This window comes from Neodiprion fabricii, chromosome 6 (assembly GCF_021155785.1).
Source record: "Neodiprion fabricii isolate iyNeoFabr1 chromosome 6, iyNeoFabr1.1, whole genome shotgun sequence".
NCBI classification, from domain to species: Eukaryota; Metazoa; Arthropoda; class Insecta; order Hymenoptera; family Diprionidae; genus Neodiprion; species Neodiprion fabricii.
In genome coordinates this window covers 24,042,989-24,070,783 of record NC_060244.1, presented here as the reverse complement: position 1 = coordinate 24,070,783, position 27,795 = coordinate 24,042,989, and the positions used below count along the sequence as shown (strand labels likewise).

At 46.1% G+C, this 27,795-nt stretch overlaps 1 protein-coding gene across 2 annotated transcripts in view; it reads right to left on the bottom strand.

Annotated features, from left to right (window-relative positions):
* The window catches only part of LOC124184721 (myocardin-related transcription factor A-like), a 168,716-nt gene extending 153,226 nt beyond the window's left edge, over positions 1 to 15,490 (bottom strand). For both annotated transcript variants that reach the window (XM_046574752.1, XM_046574753.1), the window contains exon 1: positions 13,896 to 15,490. In XM_046574752.1, the coding sequence (XP_046430708.1) occupies positions 13,896 to 13,935 (40 nt within the window). In that variant the 5' untranslated portion in view covers positions 13,936 to 15,490. The remainder of the gene's footprint in view (positions 1 to 13,895) is intronic.
* Between the last annotated feature and the right edge of the window lie 12,305 nt (positions 15,491 to 27,795).

Here is a 27,795-nt window from a genome sequence, read left to right as displayed (position 1 = left end):
CGGCAATACCTAAGCGTAATAACGTTCCCCACGTATGTGACGCAGCTGCGATGCGGCGCGTTGGCGAGAGACGAAATCACTTCAGGGAAATAACAGTTTACACACAAATCGAATGGCCGAAGGTTTTCCTCGATGCGGCAAGTAGGGAAGAGGCGACTAATCAAGCCCCTAAAAAATCTACAGGGTAAGAGGGAAACAAAATCGCGTATACCGATGTAACTACCCGGCGGTGTGTGGTCCGAAGTTCGTTAACCTCCGGACACTGTATAAGACTTTACGCAGACACTAGACCAAATATATCCACCAATGCAGCAGTCCTAATAACCCAAATGTCTCGGTGAATCCGCTCAGCTTTTGCGTCATTTCGAGCATCGCTTCCGAATCATTCAACGCCCGAAACGAGCCTCGAGATGGATGCGAGTAATCTTTTTTCCCCGACGATTATACTTCAACGCCTGGAAGCTAAAGCTGCGAAAACATTCGACCGAAGGGGTAATCGTGCGAAGTTAGGAATTTACATCATCCACTGTTGTACGTTGACCTACGAAAGAAATCAGCTGATTTACGCGGAACAGATGCGCCCCGGAGCGAACGGTTTTACAAAATTTCCATACTGTTCCCCTACGTGCAACCGGAAATAGAGGTTCAATGGTGTTGTAAAATATTCCCTTTACCGTTCATCATTTCTTTCGTATGATAGAAAATTAAAAAGACAATAACAACAGGGGTTGCCACCGCTCCTGTGGCTTATCATAATATGTTAGCCTCTGCGGCAAACTCTCAATCCCTTTTCGCCGGTCTCTCCGAAGGTAACGATAAAACCAAATAGGTGAGAGCAGAAAACAGCGCGTTTGAGAGAAGGAAAAAAAGTGGCCAGAGGCTTCTCCGCGTGGCGTGAATAAGTTAGAATTCGGGGGTAGGTCGTGTTTAAAATTTGCGAGACAATCCGTAGCTATCGAAGGCGTGAAATATATCGGGGTTAACAATAAGTTCGACCCCGTTGCCGAGGGCGCGATGGACGCGTGATGCGAAACGGTGAGTACGTGTACCAATAGGCGTACGTGCGGATCGTCCGAGGATATTGCCGAGGGCGCAGGGGGTTTGTCGGGGGGCGGGTGGGAGGGGGGGGGGGGGGCGACGAGGGGGGCAGAGAAGTCAAGACGCAAATAGCTCGCCCAACTTAGCCTAACGGAGCAGGCAACCAGCACCAGGCACCGAGAACCGAGCCTCGAGCTTCGAGCATCAAGAAACGGCAATCGCTGAGCACGTGCTGACGAAACGAAGCCAACGAAGCCACGCACACTCGCTCCTCGGCGACGGGTCTTTTTCCTACTCCTCTTCTTCCTAGTCTTCTTTAGGGAATGGGATCCGGTATATTTGAGAAATGCAGGCCCCGCGCCTCAGCGACCAAACTTCGAGATTCTCGTCACGCCGTGTATTTGCCATGATTTTTATCTCGGAACGGATCTTGACCTCGGGATGGGCGGCGTGTTACGGATGCAGAGGACATATTTCGCCCGGAGTATGCGAACTTTTGCTGCGGCTTGTGCGATTCTGAGAAAAAGATATTCAAAGTCCGTGGAAAATTGTAGCACCGAAGCGCAGTAAACGCTCTGTGCAAATATTGAAAACAGTGATTGCAGAAAAAATGACGACGCGAACTATTCGCGATCGTATGGGATCGACACATTTTTTAAAGAAACGGTCCTTCTATCGTTGTTCTATGAATATTCCTGCACAGCAAATAAATAGGTCGAATAAGAGGAAATCCTGTTGGAACATTTCCTCCGCCTGCGATTTGTTACGACACGGGCACCGGAAAGTTCCGGACTAATTCTACGCTTCCTGCAGATCCCCGTTAGACAGTTTGGATTGTAATTACAGCAACCTTCGGGGCGATGGAATTTGGAAGTGGTAGCGGTCCCTTGATGAGTTCCGATTCCCAGGGAGGGTGGTTTATTTAGGTTTCAAGCTTTGAGAGAAGGTGTACCGGAGGCACTGACCGATCTCGAGTTCGTTGGTTTTCTGTTTAGGGCGCAAATGAAGACTGCCGACAGTTTTATGAAATCAACACAAGCACGGTGCCGGCATGGATGCTGCACGGTGAAAAGGCAGCCCTATTTCGGGCAATATACTCAACTTGGTTAAAGCAGCAGCCCGGACGGCTTTCGGGGTCGTTCAACTTGAATATAAACCGAATATAGATCGAAAGAATAATTATTCACGGAGCTCTCAAAACGGCCAGAGAGGGTAGGATACGCACCGATGCATTAGTATTTTGAGATGAACGGAAAAAACCGATCCTTCATTCTGTCTGGTTATAACCCTGGATAGGTGTACACTGTACGCCTCGGGATCTCATATAGCAGGGAGTGCGTTAGTGCGTCGAGGCGTTGTAGGTACGCACTCCTAAAAATAAAACTAAGCGTTATTTCGGTTGACTCTTATTTCCCAATTTATCAGGCGAAACCGTTTAGCGGAAGCTTCTAAATCACTGAGCCTCGAAACAAGCGGGCAAGTGGCTTGTTACACGTTCCACCGATATTATTAATAGGCCGAGTACGGCACTAATCGAATCGTCACGAAGTTGCGACCAGCCGTACCTTCGCAGAAGGTTAGAAACAATCCGGACGACGTGACGATCCATTCATTCGCATGTGGGTAATATCGTTGAAGAGGAAACGATTTAGGTGATAAAAACCGAAAGAGAAATAGAAGCAACGGAGTCGAAGTAAGTCGGGAGGCTTTAAAAAAGGTAAAAAGGTGTCAAAACCAAGAATGAAAGCTTACTGCCGGCAGCTGCAAAGCTTCCGCGGGTAAAAAACAGGCCGAGGAAAAAGAGAAGAAACTACGCCGAGTCGAGTCGCGTTCGCTGCACTCGCACGAAAATACCAAACCGCGTCCCAATGTCCCAGTCGTATCCCACGACGCACTTAGTATACCTTCTGATATAAAAATATGTATGTATAAACTGGAGATATAAAGACGATACGAGCATCGAGTGCGTCTGCGTCGCGGGTTGTGCGTACGCGAAACGTTGCAGGCGGGCCGCCGCCTCCGAGGAGAAGTTATTGGGCCGTTTGCGATGAAATGTATGCAGGCGACGAGGGTGATCACCTTCTGCCATTTTTTATTTCCTCCCCGGTTTGCACACGCGGCGGTTGCGCGATACGCGGTGGAATTCGTCGGGTTAACGTTCCTCGTCGATAATAAGCGAGGAAGAACCGGCTGTGACTGTGACTGTAACCCAGATGCGAGTGAATTAGCCGGGCGGTAATGACGCAAGGGTGTGACGGATTGGCCACGGCGGAGGGACGATAGTTGGTAGACGACTCTCTCGGGAAGTTGGAGAGAATCTAGACTACGAAGACGGCTTAATAAACAAAATAAATATCTCTGGAAGTGTCCGAGAGCCGGCGGCAAGGTGGCGTAGGTATTAAACGTCCAAGAGATCGCGGGCTGACTCACGGAATTGAAGCTGGGAGCCGAGAGAGACGTGGAGGAGTGCCAGCCGATGACGGAGAGGGCGTCCTGGCCTAGCAGAAAACCCGCTAAGCGGTCCACGAGCCGCCACCGCTGCTTTCATTGACAAATTATTGACTAACTATCTCGCGGATGGATCGTTGCTCTCGGTGATATTCGGCAAGGTTCTCTCCTTCAGCAGCCTTCGCCCGCACCCTGAGTATTTCTGTTCCGCGTCAATTTGCCTCTCTGTTCGTATTGCGTGCAATTCGGGATTACATGCGAATGTTTGGCGGGTTCCCGAAGCTCCGAGATTCTTACGCCAACTGCAGCACTCGTGGTGCAAACTTTATTGCGAAATCCACGTGGCCGTTTTCCGGTGGCTGAGAGGCTGATTCAACGGGGATAGCATTTGCACACGCTTACAATGTAGCTGACCGGTCCAGAATTCGGCCGCGGTATTCGACCTGGTCCGCGCTGTTTCACAGATGCGATTTTGGCCGCGAGTAACGAGACGAAATGAAACGGCGGGATGAGAGTTGCGCCGAAGTGACGAAGTCGATTGTCCTATGCAGATCTTAGACGTCGAATGGACGAGAAGCGTTGACTGCAATAAAGCCCTCACCTACTCCGTCCAAGGCCTGATGGCCGCGGTGCTTTAGAGGCGAAGCCGAGTGGCGCTACGGCGATTGCGTAACCTTATTAAATCTGTTGGTAAATCTACCATACTTTGTTTTCTCTCCTAGCAAGCTTTACGGCCCCGCAAGCATATGTTTCGGATACATAAAATTGAAATTTATCGTCTCACATTCGACACCGCGGCTCAATGGAAATCGACCTCGGCTGAAAGCAATCTATGCCAAATATTTTAAGGGGAAATTCCGTCAGCACCGAACAAGGCGCTCCGAGACCTTGGCTTGATCGGAGGACCGATCCGATCGCAAAATAGTTTCCCAAAAACGATAACTGCAGCTAAACCTCTTGGATCAACATTTTCCTTTTTCTTTCGCTAAGGCGATGCAGAGAATTCGCGGAAGCCCCGTCGAATTTTCTCACGCGTACCTGAGTCGACCGAAGCTTTCCGCGAGATAATATTTATTCGTCCGTATGCTTAGAAGTATCAATCAACCGGCAACGGGGGGCAAATTGCTGCATATTTTCAAATTCATACATCATTTATTCCTCTTTTAGCTCACGCTTCGTTACCCAAATGTTTTAATTTTTACCATCTGTTGAAACAGATGCGGACGGCCTTCGCTATGCGAATAATTTCAGTGGCGCTTCTGCCGAGAAAAGATGGAGAAAAAAAAAAAAAAAAAAAAAAAACCAAAAACTCGCGGAGCTAAAAAAGCATCGGGCAAGTTAGCCCGCGGTGGGCAGAGTCGACTAAGTAGACTCGTAGTTGCAGTCACACTCGGAGTTGGAGTTGAAGTTAGTGCAGAACAAGGCGCTTTACATAGCATGGCGCGCGTCTGGCCATGTCGGGAATGACGGAGGGGAGAGCCATTACTAGCTAAAACTCTGGACGAAAATACCCATAGCGCAAGGACAAGGGGAGTGCTAATGCCTTGATGCTTTGCTTTGCCTTAGCTTTGCTCCGCTTTGCCAGTCTGCCAGCGCCGTCCAAATACGAGCACGGATTTCGTTGTGCGAGTCTCAGTTTGAAATATGCAAGCCTTCGCAGCATTGCGATTATGAAAAGATCCTTTCCACAGAGGGAATCCTACCAGAATGATCAGAATTTGAATTCGAATTGATTTTTGTTCGAGAGAAAAAAAATATGAGCTTAACAAATGGTTTATTTTTCAGAAAGAAAATTTCGCACCTCGTGAGTGATGAGCAATTTTTTGGAAACAAATTGCATTGAAGTATCAGATAAGCAAATATTGTAACATGCAACGGGAGGTATTGTTGTTTGTCGTATTTACTTTGGCAGCTGGCGAGGTATTTTTAAAAAACGAACATCTACGGCGGGCAACAACTCCTTCTCGTGATATTCGTAGAAAATATCCCAAGATTCGTTTTGTAAACATCGAACTAATATCTTTGAGAGTAATCCTCAACGCGTATTGCGCAACGGCTGGCTGACAGCTCGAACCTCAGAGGCAAATAGACTTTCAGTTTGTAAAAAAATGAAAATCTCGTCTCATGAACTCTAAATCAGACCCTCCAATAAAATTGCAACTTTGCCGAGACCAGAAACGTATTGCTTTACCTCGTTGGAGCGGCATTCTTTGAACTAATCGTAAGAATTAAACGATCATCGGATCTTCGTTGCCTGATTTTGATTACGATTACGCGATTCACCAGGACATCTGTTTCAACGTTAAAGATAAGAAAAAAAAAAACCGTAGCGCGTAACAAATCGTTGGAGAAACGTATCGAATTTGAGAAACGGGCGCCGAAGCATCTGGAGCTTTAGGGTAGAGTAAGAAATCATGAGAGAATGAGGTTTATCAAAGAGACTGAAAAGCGAAGTCTAAAGCGACTTAATAAAATATACTAGGTGTACCACTGTACTCGGTTCCGTGTAATGGTTGGGTTGTATCCAGGTCACTGCAGCGTTGGTGGTAGTCAATGGCGTCGGGTTGCTCAACGTCGAGACGAAGATGACAGAAAGTGGTAAAGAGGATCAAGTCGAGACGGACTTGAGTTCCACTCATTAAGGACAACAACGGCACACCCCGTCGCTAACCTCTTCCCAGAAACTGAGCCAACGGCAAAAGCAGACGGTGTCATACCTCATATCTCGTCTGTCCCAGCAGCCCGACATCCCGACGTTTTCGCTCATCCCGACCCGGAAACCTGCGCTTTGGTATTGTCTCCGAACATGAACGTGGTTTAATAATATCTGACAAACGTAGCTGAGCGACTCTGGAATTCGGAGCGAGGAACAAACGCGGGAATTCACTGCCGGTTGCGCAAAATGTCGAGAACGCACCGCAAAGTTCTTTCATTTTGCGAGTCGGGGTTTTTCCGTTCCCGGAATTGTTTAGGGATTTCCTTGAAAAAAGCTACTTACGCGTTTGCGCAACGTCGCGGCGGCGGGAGAAAAGCAGGGGATCGCGGTTGACGGCGCGTGACTAAACTGCAAGACTTTAACTACAAGCAAAGCAGTTAAAAGTTAAACTGGAGTGTTTTAACCTCGGAAGACTCGGCTTTCTCGGTTAGCTCAAACCTTACCAACGTACGGAATCAGTAAATCACGCTTCCGACTTTAATATCGGCGCACCGCGCACTTCCCATCAACTAAGGAACACTTTATACAAGTTGGCTGGCCTGCAGCGATCGCGCGCTCGTGTAGGAAACTAGCAATTAGTCACGGAAGCGGGAAAAGGTGCTCGTAAGTAATTAATCAAGTTATTATCCTTGCAAGCTTTAGAAATAGACGATCCAGATGCTTTCAACTTCAAGTGATTTTACTTTACCGAACCGTCGTCGACACATCGTCACCGGATGTGGTACCTGTATTACATCGAGCTAGCAAATTCACCACAAGGTAAACAGCCACGCAAACACATTTTCACCGTTTAATGTTCCCGATGTTAGATATTGTTGCTTAGACCGCAGAGATCCTATTTCCGTACCGCGGTTGTCAAAACTCGAATATTCAAACACCCTGCTGATCGGAAAGAAAAAACTGCAAAAAGAGTGTGTGAATCAGTCATTTATCGTTAATCTGGCCCGAGAATGAAACGGCGACCGTACTCACAGAGGAATTACATCGCGATCGAGCCAGGGATTAAATTTAGCGGGAATGATTGACTTGAAAACAATCAGCCCTCCGTGACGTCGGTAGGAATGGCGGATTTTACTAGCGTCAGACGCATCGGAGGCGTTGCCTAACTCGAATGACAACTTGAAATCCGTAGAGAAGTGTACTATGTTTTATTATCTAACTCGCTGAGATTGGTTCAAATTCTTTTCAAAAGAGGGATTAGGATCATCCGCGGAGTCCGAAAGGAGAAAGATAAAACGCGCCTATAAGAATTCTAGCAAGCTTCGGTTTAAATAAAACTTTCCGTCATCGTTACGCGCTGTACAGGGAATTACAGTAGTAAGTCCAAATATCGGGTCAGACTATAACGGCTGGAAGAGTATCTTTAAAAATTGTGAGAAAAACTAGACGTTAGGCGATTATCAACGGTCGATAAAAACTAGAAAATTATACCATTCTCGAGCGCGTTACATTTCCGCTTCCGAAAATCACTGCACGTGCGCACGCGCGGTCGTCAGAAGCACCTGACTTCCGCCTTGCGGCCGCTCTTTGCCATACATCACACGGTCACGTCCCACTAACGGAGCACATCAGACGTTCCAAAATCTACTTCACGCAATTCCACTACGCGTTAGGCATCAGCCGTTATATGTATGTACCTAGGAGCCCGGTCAGTCTTGGGCGCAAATAAACGTGCGGCAAAACACTTTGAATGTGAGAGAAAATTGAGGACGTAAATTCCAGGCAATGAAACGCTGAAAGTTCGACGATAACCGATCTTGGTCAACGCAACGATAGCTCGTAGCCGCATTGGCAGTCGGAAGGGTTGAAAACCACGGGGGTTCGATGGTCAGGCCAGAACTCCACCTCGACTCGAGGCTCTAGGCAATGGTGGCGAATCTCTTGGGAAGCGAAGCTGCTCGTGCAACGTCCATTAGCGTGTTGGACTTTATCATCATCTAGCGATGCAGTAACGCGTTTATTATTGCGTTTGGCAAGCATTGCCGCCCGGAGAACAGCTGAACGCAACTTTGTCCGAGGACGCAGTAAGGCCACAAATAATCCAGCGCTCGAAGCATAATAAGTCTTACGCTCCGTAATTCTCTCGGTTGAAATTCGCACCTGCCAAAAAAGACTCGGACCTCCGGCGATGCAACGGAGCAGCTAGATCCGAAACGGCTGCGCTGGGATAACGCTGCAACAACCGCCTGCCACGTTCACCCTGGCATTGGTTGGGGTAAAGCAAACAAATTTCTGAGGCGCGATCGGGTTCGTTTACGATATCAGTGAACCATGGGTTTGATTCACTGTTTAGAGCCAAGCCCCAGGAGGCACCCTGCCTCGCGATCGTAAACAAGGATGAGTTCCTTCTCCTTCTGCGGGCCGCGGTCTGCTGAGTCTCAACCGAGTGTCTCTCTCGTATCATTTCGTTTCGAGGTCACCGGAGTTTTCATGAAATTAGCGGAGGCAGGTTGGAATCGACGAATCTCGGCATGTGTGCTCGAACTCTGCAGACCGACGGATGTAATGCTCGTGATTCCCGCCTCGTTTAAACAACGGCATTGCCAACGGACTCCGAGCTTTTAATCCCTGATTTGGTTCAGCCGTGCATCAAGAAAGAAGATTGTCTATAGGCTGAAAATGCAGAGTCACGAAATAGGTGGCTGCTGGTAGAATAAGTGTGACGAGAATGAATACGCTTGACAGGGATCACAAATTAACGAGGTATTACCAATCGATCAAAGTCGTTCTTAGCCCATTCACCTAAATATCAGAGCATTAGTTTTTCTGTCCAGTGTTGGTATTGGTAGGGGATCGATGGGCGGATACGCAACGCGTATTTTCGAGCATAAGCGGCGTGATGCGTCAATGTATCTCTCTATAGGCGGGTGGGTGAAAAAATAATCTAATTTGAAAAATATCTTAATATATATACATATACATTTAGCGTCTACACCTAAAAACGTCAGGAGGTTATAGTCTTTTATCAGAAATGTTTTCGAAGCCCCCTTCTCTGGTACATAATTTGCGTGAGTCAGCATACTTGTCGAATTCCGTGCGGATAACCGCAGTGCCGAAACATGCACGCGGTTACAAGAATGTTGTTATACGTGTTCAAGCGGAATTAGATCGCGAATTGGAGAGCAGCGTTGTTCCGTGCTGCGAGATGTTGAGTCACTTATTTTATGACGTTTCTATTCCCCGACGTCGCGAAGCGATCTCGCTAAATCGCGAAAAGAAAATATTCCGACCGCTGCAGCTGCGCGCGTGCAACTCCGGCTCGGTGACGTGGTGAAACGGTCACGAATAAACGACGTCGCCTCCCTCGGACGGCGGTTTGGTTTATTTTTTAGATCATCGTCGCCGCGACTACATTCACTGAAATTTGGAAGTTTTTGGCAAGGTGTATCTTCGATTATTTATCGACATGGTATGCGTGGCGAGTGGGTGATTCTGGCAGTCTTCCAAACGGCGACACCACCTTCCACCACCGTCCTCTTCGTCGTCACCTCGGTGCTACCACCACCACCACTACTATCACTGCCGCACCGTCACGTCGACGTCTCTTCGTCGAGCTGCCTGATCACCCGAACGCGCTGCGAGGCCGCTGTTGCTGTGTTATATGCGTTATGCATTCTGCAACGAGTTGCGAGCGTGTCTTACGGTTCATGTTTTTAATACACAACAACGACCAAGTGCAACTGCGTGGGATGGGATATTGCACAGATGTACATCGAAAAGCACTGAAATGATATACGGCGATATTGTTCCTGGTTGCAGTTAACTAACCAATGGGACAGGTACGAAGCTTTCCCTGATGTTGATTTACTGGTCGACTGTCGAGCAATGAAATTTTTCTGATATACATGTGAATGGTCGTGACTGACTTTTGTTGTTGCGTAACTGTTCGGGTCTGTAAGGCCCACCGGTAATTTTGAGAAAACGATGTTTTGATGGGCAACAAACGACGATTGTGTAGAATAAAACGGAAATCGCCAGCCTACGCGTCCGAAGCCGGTTCATGTTAACGAGTCGGAGTATTCGCACGCCTCCCCTGAATCTCGGTATGTGCATTTTGTTGGGAGAAAATTCTCCAGTCGCGCCCAAGAAGATACCCGTTGTCAGTAATCACTGCACGCCATGGGAGTCAGGGATAAATTTAGAGTTTATTTTCCTTCGACAGCTGTTGGGTTTTACGTTTACGACCCATTTGCAAACAGATCGCTTTTATTCCGATGTCTCTGATTTAAGTCAACGTTTAAAATTTATCCAAGTTTTATTCTTATACCCGACGCGTGGGCGTAAGAAGATGTAATCTTGGTCAAAAAGCAGGAAGTGCGAAAGAGAGCGAAAAAGAGAGAAAGAGAGAGAGATAGAGAGAATAAAAAAATTTCCAAGCCAAAGGACCGCTCGAGTGTATATGAGAGAATTTACACAAAATGTAAAGAATTTTTCTTCTCCCCGCCCAATTTCCACCGACTCATTTATCACTCGGCCAAGTTTATTTAACCAGATTTATACGGTGACACGTTAAAGGTCGAGAGCATCGTTACACAAGTAGGCGTGTAGCATCCACACGTAGGTAAATTTTGTTTAAAGGTCCCCGAAAATTAAGAAGGTAGAGGGGACGGATTTTCGGAAGTCAATATACCGCCTCGACGCGTCTAACTCTCCCTTGTAAATTTATATCCACACATACAGGTCAGATCGTTCGCTAGTCGTGGACCATTTGATTGTCATCGCTCGTTCGAGAATTTATGCCCCAAGACAGCCGTGAAAAGCTTGATGAAAAAATAGAATAGAAAAATAGCTTACATAACACACATTTATACATGTACCTGGATGCCTATATTTTCATTTAACTCTCCGCTAACGTCTACACACCCACCCGTGTCTCGTATTTTTAAGCTAATACTAAGATTTTTCTGCTTTTTCTATTTATTCTTCCTTTTTATATAAGATTCAGTGGCATCTCTAGAGCAGAAAATTTGCCATCTAGACTATTTTAACGTAGGAGATTGCGACAGTGAAACGAACTTCGTATCGGCCGCGGTGAGCCCGAAAAATATGTAAGCGCAATAGTAATAGGTAGGTGAAAAATGGATGTCGATTTTTCGTTGTTCGCGGATTTCTGTCTCGAAATAACACTCCCAGAAGCATGTAAATCAATGAAACGAGATCAGTCACGTTTGTTGCGAAATTCGTTTCAGTTCTTCGCTGTCAGGGTTTAATATTGCAACGAGATTTTTTTTATACGCAGTTATACCGTATCTGAAAGACACTTTAAAAGCCTGTCGTGCACGTTCGGTAGTCACAATATACAGCATTCGCAATGTTCTGTATATTTTTTCGCGCCACCGCTCGAATTTCCAGCTGTGAATCAGGGCGAAGACCCTTCCTCCTTTTTTTTTTTTTTCAAACTTGCCATGAGGCTAAGCATAAAAGTTACGTTCAGTTTGGCAGGGTATCGGGCTGTCGGTGGTTCAAGGTATTGTGTAAATCCACGCTTCTGGGAAGCTAAAGTTGTTCACTCAACGAAGAGTGAGAAGAGTTCCCGAAGGGACGAATGCTGTGCGAATTGAACACCAACTCTTTCTCCGGAACTACGATCTGCTGCCCGTCGTCGAATTTGGCATTCGTAAGGCGCCTGCTATCCGAAAGTCAATGTATAGCATTTTGGTTCTCACCCGGTACATAATTAGTGTCACGTAGGTACTAAAATAATACACACGCTGCCATCCGTCATCTGGGACGAACAAGTCCCACTTCTAGGTCCTTTTCCTAGGAGGTAAAACGAGAAGAAACGACGCGTCTTTAGGCAGGGGTGAAAAGAGATGGTAAATAAAAAATAAGCAAGCATAATGGTTCCGGTGGCCTTAATGAATTTCAACGGTGGTCCACGCTCCAACTGCCTCGCGCGCCTGGTCTGCCAAACTTAGAGCTTGCAGACAGTAGAATAATCGTTTTCCGTAATAGACATGTCTTCGAAATAGATCGCGAGAAAAACAATGTTTTTTAGGTTATCTATCGTTGATCAGCGTTGGCCGAAGCCCCGATGGATTGGCTCGAAGACGTTCAATGGCTAAGCCACTGTTTTACTGCTGGTAAAAATCGACGAGCTTGAAGTTAGTAAAGTTTACTGAATTTCAGACAATTCCAAAATAGCGAAATAACGCTTTTCCTCAGCAGGAGTCGTTGCGATGACGTTACTAATTTCAATACGATAAAAATCTTCCATATTCTTATTGATTGTTCATTCATTTATCACTGTTCAGTTATGAAGAGTGGTTAGAAAAAGTGGGAAGCGGCTTTTCTAACTACGTTAAAGTGTCTGTTTCAATCTCCACTACCTACGGATCTCATAGTCAATGTAGGTCTGAGGTCACGTGGAAAGTGAAAATAAACTTTTGCTTTAACGATGCCGCGATGCTTGACATCGAACAGAGACAACGTCTGTTCGTGTCCTTTCTTCCTCTCTTTTACTTTTTTGCTTCTACACTCTCGCCTTCCTTCGTTCTATCTTCTTAATATCCGAGTAGGACCGGCACAAAGCGACATTTCAAGATTTGTGGTTAACCGCGCAAGGTCAACGCGACCCTTGAAGAGGCTTCGAGGGATGCGTTCAGCCCCGGATGCTCCCGTTTCAAAATTATTCTATTCCATCGTCGATATATCAGCGGCCGCGCGTATAAGGCAGCTTTATTCGCAGATAAGAAGGTGAACAACCTGGGATAAAAATACGTCGGTGTAGAAGAAGAGTGACTAGTTGGACTGCATAGTCGTCTGATTGGAATGTGCCCCGCGCCAGAGTGTCAGTCCAACGGTACGGACACTGAGGAATGATTGACCTAAAGATAAAGTGCTCATTCTGTTCCTAATTAAGACTGACTTTTCACCGTAAAAGAAATATTTCAGGAGTCAGTCACGACGGTCCACCGAGTGTCCCACTTTCATCAAACTCTTTCAACGAATACTCGTCTCCTCGTTCTTCTTCATCTTCTTCTCCTTCTTCTTCTACTATCTCGCTGCTAAGGCGTAACGGAGTAGGTGATCATGAGTGAGTCGAGGTACGCGAACACTTCTCGTCACGATTAAGGATAATCTCGTGGCGAAAGAGATGGCATGGAAAAATCCGACGTTTGAGGTGGTCCGGTGCTTTGCTGCGAATATGCACTACCTGAGTGTTTGCGACAATTTGCGAATGGCTTGTCAGCTATTGCATCAACGCAAGGGCGAATTAGAGATAAATTAATCACGCTGCCGTTTCCAGATTCGCTCGAGTAAACCACAGCGTGTATTTGCTAGCTACACAAAAATAGCGTGACGTAACAAAAACACAGGGTGAATTTTACGGCGTTGCTTTGTTATGCCCGACAGTATTGTCGATGGCAGCAGTGCTGCTAGGTGGATTTACGCAACGATCCGAAACGACGACAAAAGTCGGCGATCGCCGGGTGATTGATGAAGGAGAACGACATGAATTAGGGAAACCCGACATTTATTATGTTAATTGTTAGTGGTACAGAAAACATACAATTCACACGAGAAGGACGAAAAAATACAAACTCAACTCCACAACAATCGTTATATTATTATTATTATTATTATTATTACTATTACTGCTATTGTTACGCTATGGTTATTTGATCATCGTCAGATCTCGACGTCAATTTATACACATCAAACGACACGCCGACGTATCAATATGGCGTACCGTCACAGTGTTTGCAGCGTTTTGCCCTCGGCTCAGGCATTCTGTGATGACCTGGTGACCTCACCGATATTCCATCGTCGGTGTACCTCCCCCTCTTCAACAATTTCACTTCACTCTTGGTTCAACTGCCTTGAACATCAATCGTCACTTCATTAGGTACATCGGGAACTCCGTTTAGCAAAATAACGTACCCAACTTTTGATCCTCACCAGAACAATGTTCTCGTGATTAAATCAAGTAAGTTTCACTTATAGCGTCAACGTCGAATCGTTCGAATGTTTAACTATTCGGCGATATTTATTTTTCCATCTTCTCGAAGAGTTCTGTGATGAACAAATGACATCCGTTTATCACGGGCTCGTTCATCAATGGTCGAGAAACTTTAGGAAAGAATATATTCTTTTGCGTTGTTTATCTTGAAGTTAGCAAGGAGCTGTCGAAAGCGTTCGTGCTTTAATGTTTATTTAGGAAGTCTTAATTAGCTAGTTTAATTCGACTGGCTGTATAATAGTGGTCCTCTGTCTGTGAGCATTACTTATTTACAATTTTTCAATAACTTATTAATTCTCCTCGACGACTCTGCAATCCATTCATCCTCTTTTATACCTTTCAGTCCTGGTGCAAGATATCTCGTTCGAAAGATTACAGTCCGGTTACTTCTTCTTCGTTTGAAAATTTCTTTAAAGGGAATGCTGTTTTTCTCGCTGGGAATGATAAGTCGTAGTTCGTTCGTAATTTAAACTAAAAAATTAATTCCTTTTCTTCTTCTTCTTCTTCTTCTTCTTCTTCGTTCACATTCGTTATCCACTTTCGTTGCTCACACTTGGACGACGGCCTCGACACCGGCCATATTGAATCTTACATATCATTAGCCAGGAATCACAATCCAGTCCCAACAGACTTGGGTACCTACAGTTGAGAACGAAACCGAAGCTGAGAAGCAACAGTTGTCAGTGTTTTCCCCACCCGAGCTGATTCAAACTAACAGAGACATTCCGCTCCTCCTCGACCGTCAACTTCCCCGTGATCTTTACACACCGCCTGCGATCCTTGTTCAGTATCGTCTCCGTGTATTCCGCTATCCCTGCAGTCCGCACCACGCGACTTCGAGGTGCCTTGGTCTGACAGGTGGTCGCCACCAGTCCACCCAGCCACCCGTCCCGAACAACTCCGACGAGCAAATTGAGTAAGGGTGTCGATCGTACTCGCGGTATGAGTTCAGTCCTCGCTACGATAATATTCTGGAATCGCTGACAGTTGCTGACAATCGCTGAGGATCTCTGCCTCCTCCGGACGTTAACCAGGCGGCAATTGCCCGGCCAGCTTTCGACGACCTCCTGACCGTCCCCAGAGTCCTTCTTAACCTGAAATCCACCTGCACGAGTCGCTCGCCCGCAACTTGTCAATTGACGTCGAGCTCAGACCAGGCTTCAGTGCGCTCCGCGCTCGTTCGTCATATGACAAAACGTGCAGCGTCCAGGTGCGGTCCGGTTGCAATCACTAGTGCGAGCGATTGAAAACACGCCGATCACATCGCGAGGGAGGACGCGTAGTCGCCGGAGCGTCTCGCAGCCATGTCACACACGCACTGACGGACGCCCGACGCCGGGACGCCGCCTTCGGCTGGACTCGGACAGCCGCCTCGGCAGGCGTCGGGACGCCTGGCTTTGCGCCAACTGCAAGCCGTCCACGGACCAATGTTTGCTTCCCGAAAGCACTTCTTTTTTTTCTTTTTTTTTTTGTTCTTTTTTTTCCTTCGATTACGATGATTCTTTTTCGTCTCCGTCATCGAAATTGTTCTCTTTTCTGCGTTCTATGATGTTGGGCTAGTTGAGTAACCAACGCTCGAAAAGACCAATTCCCCGAGGCCAGGTGAACAGTCGGGTGCAGAGTAAAAGAAGAAACGTGCAAGGGAGATTTCCTCGGCTTAACGTGACGGTTGTTCAATGGACGTCGTTGTGCAGCGTAACTTGGGAGCATTTAGTCGCTGTTCTACTTGGAAGACCGTAATCTTGCAATTAGTCTAGTCATCACTTTGTTACAACATTTTGGAGAAGTCATTAGTTCCGACTCAACCGTCGGCCGCTGGTCTCAGGCTGTAGAACTGATGCCAGAACGTCGGAATAAACGCGCAGACGATGCCTGGATGGATGAGGGGAGAAGAAGAGCGAGATTACCGGAGACCAAAGGGCCGGAGGCAGACCTACACAGAGGTAAGAAGCTGTGCAGACGTCGGGGTAGGGAAGAGGGCGCGTAACATCATCGAGAGTAGGCGTTTTGACGTATGTTTCTGTTTATCTGTGACCGGACGGTGACATCACCGCGAAGGGGGGGAAACAGATGGGTTTTATAGGATTAAGAAGACGGCAATCAGACACGCGGCGATAGATTCTTAGGAAACAGAGGCCGGAGAGTATTTTTGATTGTATACCCGAACGCAGATGTTTGTCTATCGGAATTCTCATTTGGCGTCTATCAAACCGGCGGATGGTTCCATTTTTCATTGACCTATTTTCGTCGCCCTGATATCAGCAATGTGCAAATCCACTTTTACGCCTATCTTAACGCTAAGCCGTTAATGCGTTCCCCGCGCGGCGACGACGTCCTTTAGTTTCCAACTTGAACACGAGGTAACTTCTTCACTCGGTATCTCAAACAGAGCGTATATAATGTACGTAATAGCGATTACCGAACAAAAAGCATACAGACCCGAAAGCCGGGTTTCCAGTCCAGCATCGCAGCGAACCTCGTTGCTTGGCGAATGTTCGCAATCATCGGTGACGTAATTGTTACGATAATCGAGTAAGCAATTGGCGTTTAAACATCCGCCAAATATCTCCTACGAGCTCCATCCCACCCACCGTTGGCAAGGCAGTCCATAGGCACGTTGACACGACCAGGGTGGTCGTTTTTCTTTTCGTTTCTTTGTTTTTCCTTCTCGTAGGTATACATATCCGTTTCTCCAGTGCGGACGGGAAAACGCGACGCGAAACTTTACTGCTGCGGGAACGACCGCGGGGAACAAGCGGGCTAGGAAATGGCTCGAGGAGCCAGAGGTGAAGTAAGTAGAGTGGCAAGAGAGGCGGGTTACGCAACCAGAGCAAACGGCCTAGAACGGCCTTCGCCGTACTTGTCGGAGGTAACGGTTGACCAATTTTTAAAGCGGGCAATACACGGGCGTACAACATGGCGTACTTTGGTAGAACGAGAGAGAGAGAGAGACAGAGAGGGAGAACGAGAGGCGCAAGTGTCGGCAGGCCAACCTAATTAAAATAAACGAAAAGATCGCCGCTGCGGACGCGTACGTTGCGTTAACGAGACGCCGGAGAAAGTCTGTTCTCGGATGATGATAACCAGCAACCATTACAACAACTGCGAGAGAGGAGTAATTCTGTCCACGGGGTTTCAACCCAACTTTCGTCCCGAATGGTGAGAAATTAAGATAAGAATGTACGGACCCTATGCATACCTGAGCCTATCTCGCAGTTTCATTCTTTCTTTATTTTTCTCTTTCTTTAGATCTGATGGCGCGTGCAGCGGGACAAATAAAAATGTATCAAGCTTTCTCTTGTTATTCTCATAGCTGCGGAGGTGTACGAAGATTGACAGTGAGATTTCGGAGGTGCGACAAACGACCGGAAATCGTGCATGCATTTGCAAGCATTCGGTGAAAATAGGAACAAATCCTTATTTCCGAGAATTGGACCGATTTGAATTAGCAGAGGCAGCGTTTGTGATCGAGGACTGGAAGCTCGCGTACCAATTTGCTTTGATTTATTGTGATTACAGTTGGTGCTGGTCCCGGGTGGACGTGGACCCCTAGCCTTGAGCCGAGTCGATGCTAGCGAGCACCAAAATACCTAGCGAGATTGATAAAGTTAAATGGCAGAGTGTGCGGGAGGTTCGAACATCAAAATGGGGCTAAATTAAGACGGATGAGAACCCCGTGTGTCAATGGAAAGCCGATATCGACATGTGCGTTAGATTTAATTTGGGTAGCGAGGAAGAGGAGAGCTAATTGTTGACGGACCTTATTAATGCCCGTTAACGCAATCAGCCCCTGGGCTAGGAAAAAAATGAAGGTATAAACTTCCGGGTAAACAGACAAGCCGAGTATTAACCAAGCCGTGTTACGTGCTTAATGCACGACCGATCGGTGAGAGCCAAACGTCGTCGAATCTCCCGTTTATTCTACACCTTGAGCAAAATGGGACAACTCATGTTTCATAGCCACAACATATATAGCGATACAATCTCGACAGCCGATGCAATGCCAAATGCATTATTTCAGCCCATGTACCATTCGAGTTGTCGTCTCGTCCATTTATGACACGACGATGAAATTAAAATCAGTTTCACCGGCTGCTCGATGTAAGACCAACGCCATTTTTATATTGCACATAAATTCTGAACCCCTTATATATAAATACTCGTTGACAACTTGCGTATAAACGTGTATTTTTACGATTAAAAATGCCGCGTTATATAACCCGATTTATTTTTACACAATAATACAAAGAAATTAAGAGAGAAAAAAAATTAACATTTACAGCATCATATATATGTTATACTTATACATACGTAGGTATAATGCAATACAGAAGCAGATCGCGTGTTTTCAGGCCTAATTAATCAACACGGAACGGGAAGGTGTTTGCTTCTTGGTGAAGGGATTCGTTCCACACTAAAAAAAATTATATTATACATAGGCACCCATCCAGTTTCGGTTACATCAGGGCAGCTGGATCGGTTTGTTAACAGAAGTTCACAGTTCATCTCGTAGGCTTAACGAACGCGGGTGAATCACCGCCGAAACTGGTTGATACAACGTTCAAGTTCCTAATTAAACGGCGGGTAACGGGTTACAATCAGCTACCGGATTGGACCAGGTCTTCGACGGAATGAGAAATTACAGCAAGGGCGTTCTAAACCGTACCTCTGACGCCCGGAACGTCCATCACGTTTGGTACGTGAATCACGCTATCGGATTTGGTGTTGAAGTTTAAACGAAGGCCGTGCGACATACGCTGGATGCAGATATGAGGCGAGGGTTCGATGTCGAAGGGCGAGGGGGTCCAATAAGAGGTTTACACGGGAGAAGAGGAAGGGTAAGAAATGAATGGAAGAAGAGGGAAAGTGCAATGTCCATAATCGGTGGGCGATGCGGAGAAGAAACTGAAGGAGGGAAGGAAGGAAGTAAGGCAGAGATGGAAGGTAAAAGATGCTATCGCGAGAGGAGAGGATTTCTCATTGTCCGAGTGACGACCGCATAATTGTGTTCATTCACGGACGAGCATGGCGCCCGTCGTATCTGCAGCGCACAAATAAAAGCGGCCGAGAAGCAAAGCGGAAAAATACCGTGAAGACCAGATTGATTACGGAACCGTGAATAACAGACATGCGGAATCGATTGCATGGCACATTTTCAGCATGCCACACATGTTTGTAAGGGAGAATGCGTCGCGCTTAACTGGATGAAAAAATTCTAAACCGTGTTCAACATTGCATTTGACTTCGGGAAAAGAATAGTTAGAAACCATGACTTGATTCCGGATCATCCGGATTACATGTGACGATAAATTTTCCCCGGACATGACTTACAATTTTTGACATGGAGAAAGCGAAATAATCAAAGTCAGGAATTCTTCGAGCAAAAGAATATCCCCGATGTTGGAGAGGTTTCTTTTAATAGAGAACAGACACCTTCACCGGCGGAATTCGGACGGCGATATCGTTGGATATTTCAGTAATTGTTTGAAAAAGATGAACTACAGGAAACGCCCATTCCTTAGCCAGACGATACGTACCGTAATATGGGTCAGGTTCTTCTGCCAGTGAATTCAAACACCGGCTGTTTCTTACCCGTGTAGAATATCACGTAGCTGTAAAGCCACGCTGAATCGAGAGTGATAAATACAAAGCTCTGTCATCGTCCGTGACATTGGGATGAGAAACGAAATGAGAGAGGAAATTGATTTAGGAAAAAAAGCCTAACTCTGGTAGCAAAGCAAAGCGCGCAGAAGAAGCGAAGCAATGACTCGGCCCAGGACTTTGCAGTTTGCACCTCCGCATTCGGAGACCAGCCTGTCGGTTTGATTCACAGCTTCCTGCGCCTCGGTCGAGTACCTCCTCCTCATAACGGGAGCCCTCGTATTTTTATCCTGACTCTTCCTTTTCTCTTACTTGGGGTTCTCTTTTTTTCACCACCTCCATACGATTTTTTTTTCCTTTGCTTTCTTTTTGTTGCTTATTTTTACTTATTTTTTTGTCATTCTTTCTGCCCAGCTTTATCTCACTTCCCTATGACTGGCGTTACGTACAAGATCCTTTACTGCGGCAATCCTGGGTACGTTGCAGTACTGCCAGTCGTACAGAATAAGACACTTTGGAACACAGCGAAGAAGCTCTTTGTCTCAACGAGACGTCGCTATTATGACCTAGTTACTCAGGCAATTGCAATATACAAATTACTTCTCGCCGCAGTTCAAATATTCCAGGGCGGTAGGTTTTTAATTTACGACCCACCAACGTGTCACGAATCGTTTCACCTGCTTTTTTGTCTTCTCGGTAGGCGCACACGAACGCGTACCTACTGCAGTTCTGAAGCATTTTAAGCTGAATTCGTGAAATAAAATTAGTACTTAATCCCATGCACATGATACACGAAACGGTATCAACTACAAAACTTTATTCCAAGCAAGAGCTGTTTTACGACGCGAGTTCAACTCCCACCAAAGTACCGATTTCATCCTTCACCGTACGTTCGCATCCCGCGGGCACATCGAGTCGCGAAGCGAGTCTCGAAAAAAGAACCAAACAAAAAGAGAAACGAAAAAAATGAAAAAGAAACCCAAGGGGAAAGGAATAGTTGCCCGAAGTGAGGTATTTCGCATCGCTGAATCCGCCCGTCACGCGGAATAATTTCCCTCAAGTTCTGAATTCAACATAGTTTAATGCACTCCGGTTGGAGTGGCGTAAGATGTTAACAAATTGTTCGAAAAGATACCGGCGACAGCCGACAAGGAATTCGGCTACTCTAGAAACAGTCGCCAAATATCCGACCATTACCGAGGGCCAAACAAAACAATATAAACGCGCCAGGTGACACGCGGATGAAACTTGCTACAAGCAAGGCTAGAGGGTGTGCAATAATGGAAACGCGCATTGTGTACCTACCAGCGACCCAAACGACTGATTATGACATGTTACTCATGCGAGGCTGAGGCCGATGCGTGCGTGCGCAACAATTATCCACGCATCGCGTCCTGCCAACGACACGTACGACACACTATGTGGCGCCAACAGCGTTCCAGCGGTGTTATAACGGATGTTTATTGCCGGCAATAGATCAGACCGAGCATAATGAACCGATCTCTAATGAATCACAAATTACGGCAAATATCTGTCCGCCGTTTGTCTGGCTCGTGGAAGCGCATCGCCAGGGCTTGTAATTACAGGCTCATGCTCATCCTCATCCTCGTCCTCCTCTTCGCGCAGGCATGAGGCATCGACTCGATGTTTCTGATTGATATTTATTTACCGTTTTGGTGGTAACGTCCGCGGGCTGTTATCGGCGTTATTAATTACCCGCTGACGGACCGAGCGAAGCAAAGGAGAGGATAGAAAGGCGCTGGTTTCTTGTTTTATCCGTTTCGATCGGTGTAGGTATTACATTTCATTGGAGACAGGGATGCTTGTAGAAAAAGGGTTCAAGATTATTTTTACTTCGGCATCGATTCCCAGGAGCGCGTATGAGCAACGTTGAATTTACGATCGTTCAACTCAGACAGCGAGGAGAATAACTAATTGCGACAAAAGGATCAACCAGAGTCGCGGATCCAGTTATTACACTCCGAGTGGGAAAAACTTTCGACGAGCTTTACGCGCGGCGAAAGAGATGGTAAAGAAAACAAGTGTAAGGAGATAGGTAGAAAGGGATATTTCATTGAGAGATACGCCCGCTGAGGGCGGACCTTAATCTATTTCTGAACGACCCAGATTTCCTCTCGGATTCGGAACGGCGTTTCAGGGCGAGTTCGTTTCGTTCGGTAGGCCGGTGATCAACCCGGCCTTAGACCGTTTCGGGTAATTAACACTCCCACGTTGCATCAGTCGGATGTCGCTTGGCGGTTTACGAGACGACAATGCGCCCTTGTGCCGATCTCGAGTCGTTCCAGCTCGGAGATTTAACGAGAAGTCGCAAGCTTGCTTTCAACCGAAACTCGGTTCACACTTTATCGAGCACATCTACTTGTGGTTAGTGACTAATCGAGTCTCTTGCCCATTTCTTCGGCAACGGATAACTCGAATCACGAATTTTTGGTCCGCCGAGCGTTCTCTCAGATCAATGAATATTTCGCGATTCCTCGTGACACAAAATGTGAAGCTTTGATATACATATTTTTCACTCGTAATTCATTGTCCACGATAATTGTCGAAAAATGTTTACGAAATCTTGACGTTGATCACTACCGGTCGAACCCTGAAAGACACATGGACGCGGTTCTTTCGTGAGTCGAATAGGCGATAAAACCGATAGAAAACTTTGGCTGGCGACCAAACGAAGTCCCTATTGTTAGAATGTAGCTTTTGCGATTTTGTAATGAAATTAGTCATGTTATCTGTCACGTAAACTCGAACAAAAAATGATAAGAAAATACCACCAATTTGTAGATGGGAACGTAAAATTCGATGTTGATTTTTCGAAGGAAACTGTGTGATTTGGTCCAGACAAAAGGATGAGAAAACGTAAAAAATCATTTTTCAAATCCATCTTTTTTCGTATGTCTTGCAATACTGACCTACTAAATAACGATTTGGCACGCAGCTGTCCGAACCAGCGAACTCGTTGCAGGTATATAATCCCACAAAAAGAATATCAGCGGGGGTGGGGAAAAACAAAAAAAGAAAAAAAGAAAAATAAAAATAACACGAGGAAACCTAAAATAGTTCTATTCTGCGGATAAAAATTTTCCGTCTTCTTGTCTCCCGCGGCAATTCTACGGCAAGAATTTATCAGTAGTCATGTGTATAAAACACGTAAAGAATATAAATAAGTGATAATAAAGTTGCCCCGTGAGTCGAGAAACATCCTTAATTCATATGACGAGGTAAAAAAAAAAATCGAATAAAATCGGAGGTTCGCATCTAGTGCTGGTATAAAAAAGCATCAGCTGTTTCCTCACTGTAGCTCGGAACACGACCGACGACAAATTTGCCACGTAGCGGAGCGGATTGTTACGTAGCATGGCATCGAAAGATAAGTGTGTCGTAGAGTTTCCAGGGTGGGAAAAAAGATCGGGGGATGCGAAACGTGGCTGAGAGACAGGGTGATGGGAGAGATAACCGGTAAACGGCAGCTGTTTTTAATATTAGCGAAATAATAATACAGGGCGAGGATAGGTATACCTGACACACGCGTGCGGACGTGCGGATATTCCCGACCGCATTGAAAGAGGCCCACGTACACTCCGTGCGAAGAGGGCGAGCGGAGAAAAGCGGGGAGCCAAGCATTGACAAATTTAAGCTAACCACACGACGGTTTACGAATCGTAGGTTGTGTTTTTCCGGCACAAATTACAACAACAAATTGGCCGTTTAAATAACCGGAGAATCGCTCTGACGAGGACGAGCATCCGGAGAGACGGGGGGGGGGGGGAGTTTTTTTTCTCAAACCTAGGTGAATCTATAACATTTATAATCCGCCCACGGTACCATTCGCGCTTTCGATTCTCTCATCTAATCAGCACCTTCATTTTTCTCCTCCTCTGCCTCTCCGTCTTTCTGCTGATTTCTTACGTAAGACGGATGTTGGAGAATTTGAGAAGAAAAAAATAAATTTCATTTCGCATCTTCCAATATGGAAGAAGAAAAAATAGCACTTGAAGAATTTCGAATTTGGGAGTAGGATCTCGGTGATCCTACCTTACAGTGCAAGAATATCCCCCTAGAGTTTAGTTCCCAGGGATTATACAGACCCGTATCTCCGTCAAATTCGTCGAATGCAACAACGTACTCCCCACATGTAACGGAGTTGGTTGGTGTAAGGTAGATACAGGACAGGCGGACAACAGCGTTAGTTGCGTAACGGACGTTCTTCATCGCACACGATGGCACGCAAGACGACGACGTCGATGTCCAAAAGGTATACACACATGATGCACGTAAAATTGCGTAGGTGGAGTGACTCACCGAGGCCAGAAATACAAACGCCTCGCGCGCATTCACAACAAGTAAAACGCTACTAGTGTCTCCGGCGGGTGCCAAGCGGCGGAGAGGAGAGGAACGCCTGGAGATACGGAAAAGAACGAGAAAAGAATGGAGCAGGTACAATGAGAAGAAACTCCGACGGCTGAACCAATCGACACTTGACGATTCCGCGATCCGATCAACCCCCGCAAGTTCGACGACGACGACGACGACGACGACGACGACGAGGAGGAGGGGGAAGAGGAGAAGGAGGACCTCCCACGTCGCGGATGCAGGTACACCTAGCCAGCGGCGACGAGGAGGCGTACGCAATAGGCACGGATACGTGCAGGCTAAGTAGGACAGGTCGGCGAGAGGGCTGGGAAGGCGATGAAAACATCAAGAAGAGGTTTAGAAAAGTAATAAATATCGGGCAGATCTCGGCGACGGCGGCGACGGCGATGTAGGTGTGGGATCTGGCGGTCCGTAAGGGTTAGCTGCGCGTGATTTAGCTGCGACACTAATTTGTTTTGATAAGAATGCGAGATGAGTAATACGATTTCGTAGCCGCGATTGTTCCAAGTCGAAGAGGCGAGCTCGACCGCTCGTATTTTTTCCCTCAACCACGCCTACCAATTATTCAAAAGACCCGGATTAGTTTCCGACGACACAAATCCAGCCCGAAAAATTTCCCGTAACGTACCACCCTGGCTTGTAGCTTCGATGCTGTATGCGTGACACAACTCGCAGGTAAACATCGGGCGGTTACGCCGATCCTGCGGTGCGGGGCAACAGCGCGAGTTGTGCGGTACGACGCGGTGATTCATACAAGGTGGTTGCATTCGAACTGACGTAACCGATGCACTCACGGACTCCCCAATTATCCGTAGGTCAGGGCTGACACTCTTTCACACCTCATGCATTAATCCCGACTGATTAACGGACACGTGCAAACTGCATAATGTTACCATCTCATCTCTCTTATTAGCAGCAGACTGCAGCGCGCAGTCCATATACGCGGTGGTCGTTATACTGCAAACTGCAAACTGCAAACTGCAAACCGCGTTCCCGAAATCGTTACTCCAGAGGACAAATTTCTCGATCGTTATTTGCCGATCAGGAGTTCGATCGTTCGATTTCGGTTCACAGACTTTGGTCGGAAGTGAAAATGGTTGCGAGAAACTTTCGTCGCAATCACTGGTGATCAATGAGACGCGAGACGAAGAATAAATATAATCTGGAAGATTTTCTGGGTGAAGGTTGGAAAACGCGTTAGAAAACGTGAGAAAGGCTTGGCGATAGAATGTTCTTCAAGGATCTTCTGTACAGCCGTGTTTAACTTGTGACAAGTTAGCGAACGTTGACATATTTACTTTGCAGTTTGACATTGAATATTTTTATGGCGCCACGCGCGTTTATCGAACAGCAGTTGCTACTAACGGTTGTTATATTTTCGGTACATCTATCTACAGAACCGCAACTATTACGCGCTGATCGTAAATTACCGCAGTTAATTTTATCAAACGAGCTACGACGACGACCCCATGATAAAATTATTTACCAAAATTCTAATGTCTTGAAATATTTGTGCTGAGTTATGCGATAGTTTAAAACATACCATCACGTGACAGTTGCGTCACCCGCAAAGGCGAAACAGATTTGTTATAATCGTTGACGCAACGCGGGAGATATCCAAAGAGTCCAAGCCTAAGAGATCAGTCTCTCAATACCGCGGTCGTCCAATCTTTTGAAGTGTACAATCGTGTGCGAATTTACGATTTCATAGTTGTTTTAAAGATTAAAAATCTTTAGATGTTGTCGTTCTTACAATTGTTCAGAAAAAAAATCCGACCAGATCTTACGAATCCCGCATAGTTTGGTTTGTGAATCTTTGGCGTGAATTGAACGAGTTTCAAAGTTTTTGTTTAACAAAAACGAAATGAATACTTAGATGAATGGTTTCGGTATCATAGAGTTCTGATGAAAGGATCTTTTCCAAACAAATATATAGACCAAACGGAATGAGATCTAAACAGCGGTTCATCTGACATTCATTAGGACAACTATGCATTTACTTTGACTACCTTATTGTAAATCGTAATCGAAGATCAAACGGCATTGCTATAAATTTCAGCCATTAACTCACGAAGGCCTTCTGCGTCTTCGCGCAACTGTGCTTCTAGCATCAGTGGCCAGTTGGCAAAATTATGAAAAAGTATTAGAGCACTGTTAGTAACAATAAGCCTTCCTCCATCTGAGATACCGATGAATCGAGCCTGAAATAACAAAGCAACAGTTGACGTCCACTGTCCGCAGTAGGCATGCTGACGGAAAGGAACTGCTGGAAACTCTAATACCGTGCCAAGCGTTTGTCAATTATTTTATTTTCCTACGCATTCGTCTATAAATACTAGAGTCTACGAGTATAGAGTCTCGGATAGTGAGAGACGGCTGTATTTTTACGCACGTACCGCAGTTGTAACGAGTTTGCACAAGAAGCGTATGCGTACAAGTGATACCTGCACCTTATCATCTCGGCGATGCGACAATTTATTTTCAATAATTATCCGCTCGAAGAGCTAAACGGATCGCCTGGCTTAGCTCTAGAGACGAAAAAGACAGAGTTATAAATGATGCGAGGATCGCGATGTGGTGGGTTTGGTAATTTTAATCAGGTAGGTAGCCGGCTTCTGGGTATCAAGGTAGGCAGCCATAAGGACCGCGTGCGCTTGTCGATGTGGGCAGGCATGACAAAATTGCAGCGACAAAATTCCCGAATGGTAATAACATACGTTATCCCCCCCTGAGTAAATGATAGTCTCTTAATTAAACCAGTCACGCCAAACGTCTGTTCCTCCGGAGCGGTTGCCTTATTTTTTCTAAAATAAAGCTTGATTTATGGAGGCCTCAGCTCGCTGCTGTCCCAGCGTTGCCCATCGTTCGTTGCCTGGGCAGAAAGAGCAGGTCCGAGACAAATTATAACTGGGATTCTGTATTACGGAATGAATTATTTCTTGCCCTGTACCTACTCGCATTCTTCACCGCCACCAAGTAATTAGTATTTATATATACCCGATAGGAAGTTGCATCTTTTTTTGCGAAAAGATATGGCCGCCGATTGATTTACAAATGCGTGATCGGAGTGGATCGGAAAAATGAATCCACCTTCTTCCGATCGTAGGTGAAAAATTCGTAACACGTAGGTCTGGCTGATTTTACTCAATTATTCCTTGCACAGGCGGTTACCATATGTTTGTGTAAAAAAATAATCGCCGTTCGAACACCCCGCAAAGCACACACGGGCATCTCTTTCCTACTTCGAAAGAACGCAACTTCAAGAATCCCGGTAATGCCGGGGCGGGTATGACGCGTACGATATACCAACACATGTAGTTTAACTAACGTGAGACGAATTCAGATTTAATTTTAGCAGTTTCGTGCCTTGAATGTTGCCCAGGGAATGGTGATACGTGCGGCAGCTTGTCTCTTGTTTATACTCGTTAGCAAAAAAATGAAGAAATAAAAGAAAGACTCGGAATCGCGAAGCGCTGTACGCGTACCTACGAGTGTATCGCGTGTTCCATCCTTCTTCTCTAACACACATGCAGAGCATCGGAGATCCGCGGACTGGCGAAAAGGAATACAAATTGGGGCACGGAGAATAAAATTGTCAATTTCTCTTTATGGCATATCGTTCGAGAGTCCTGACGAG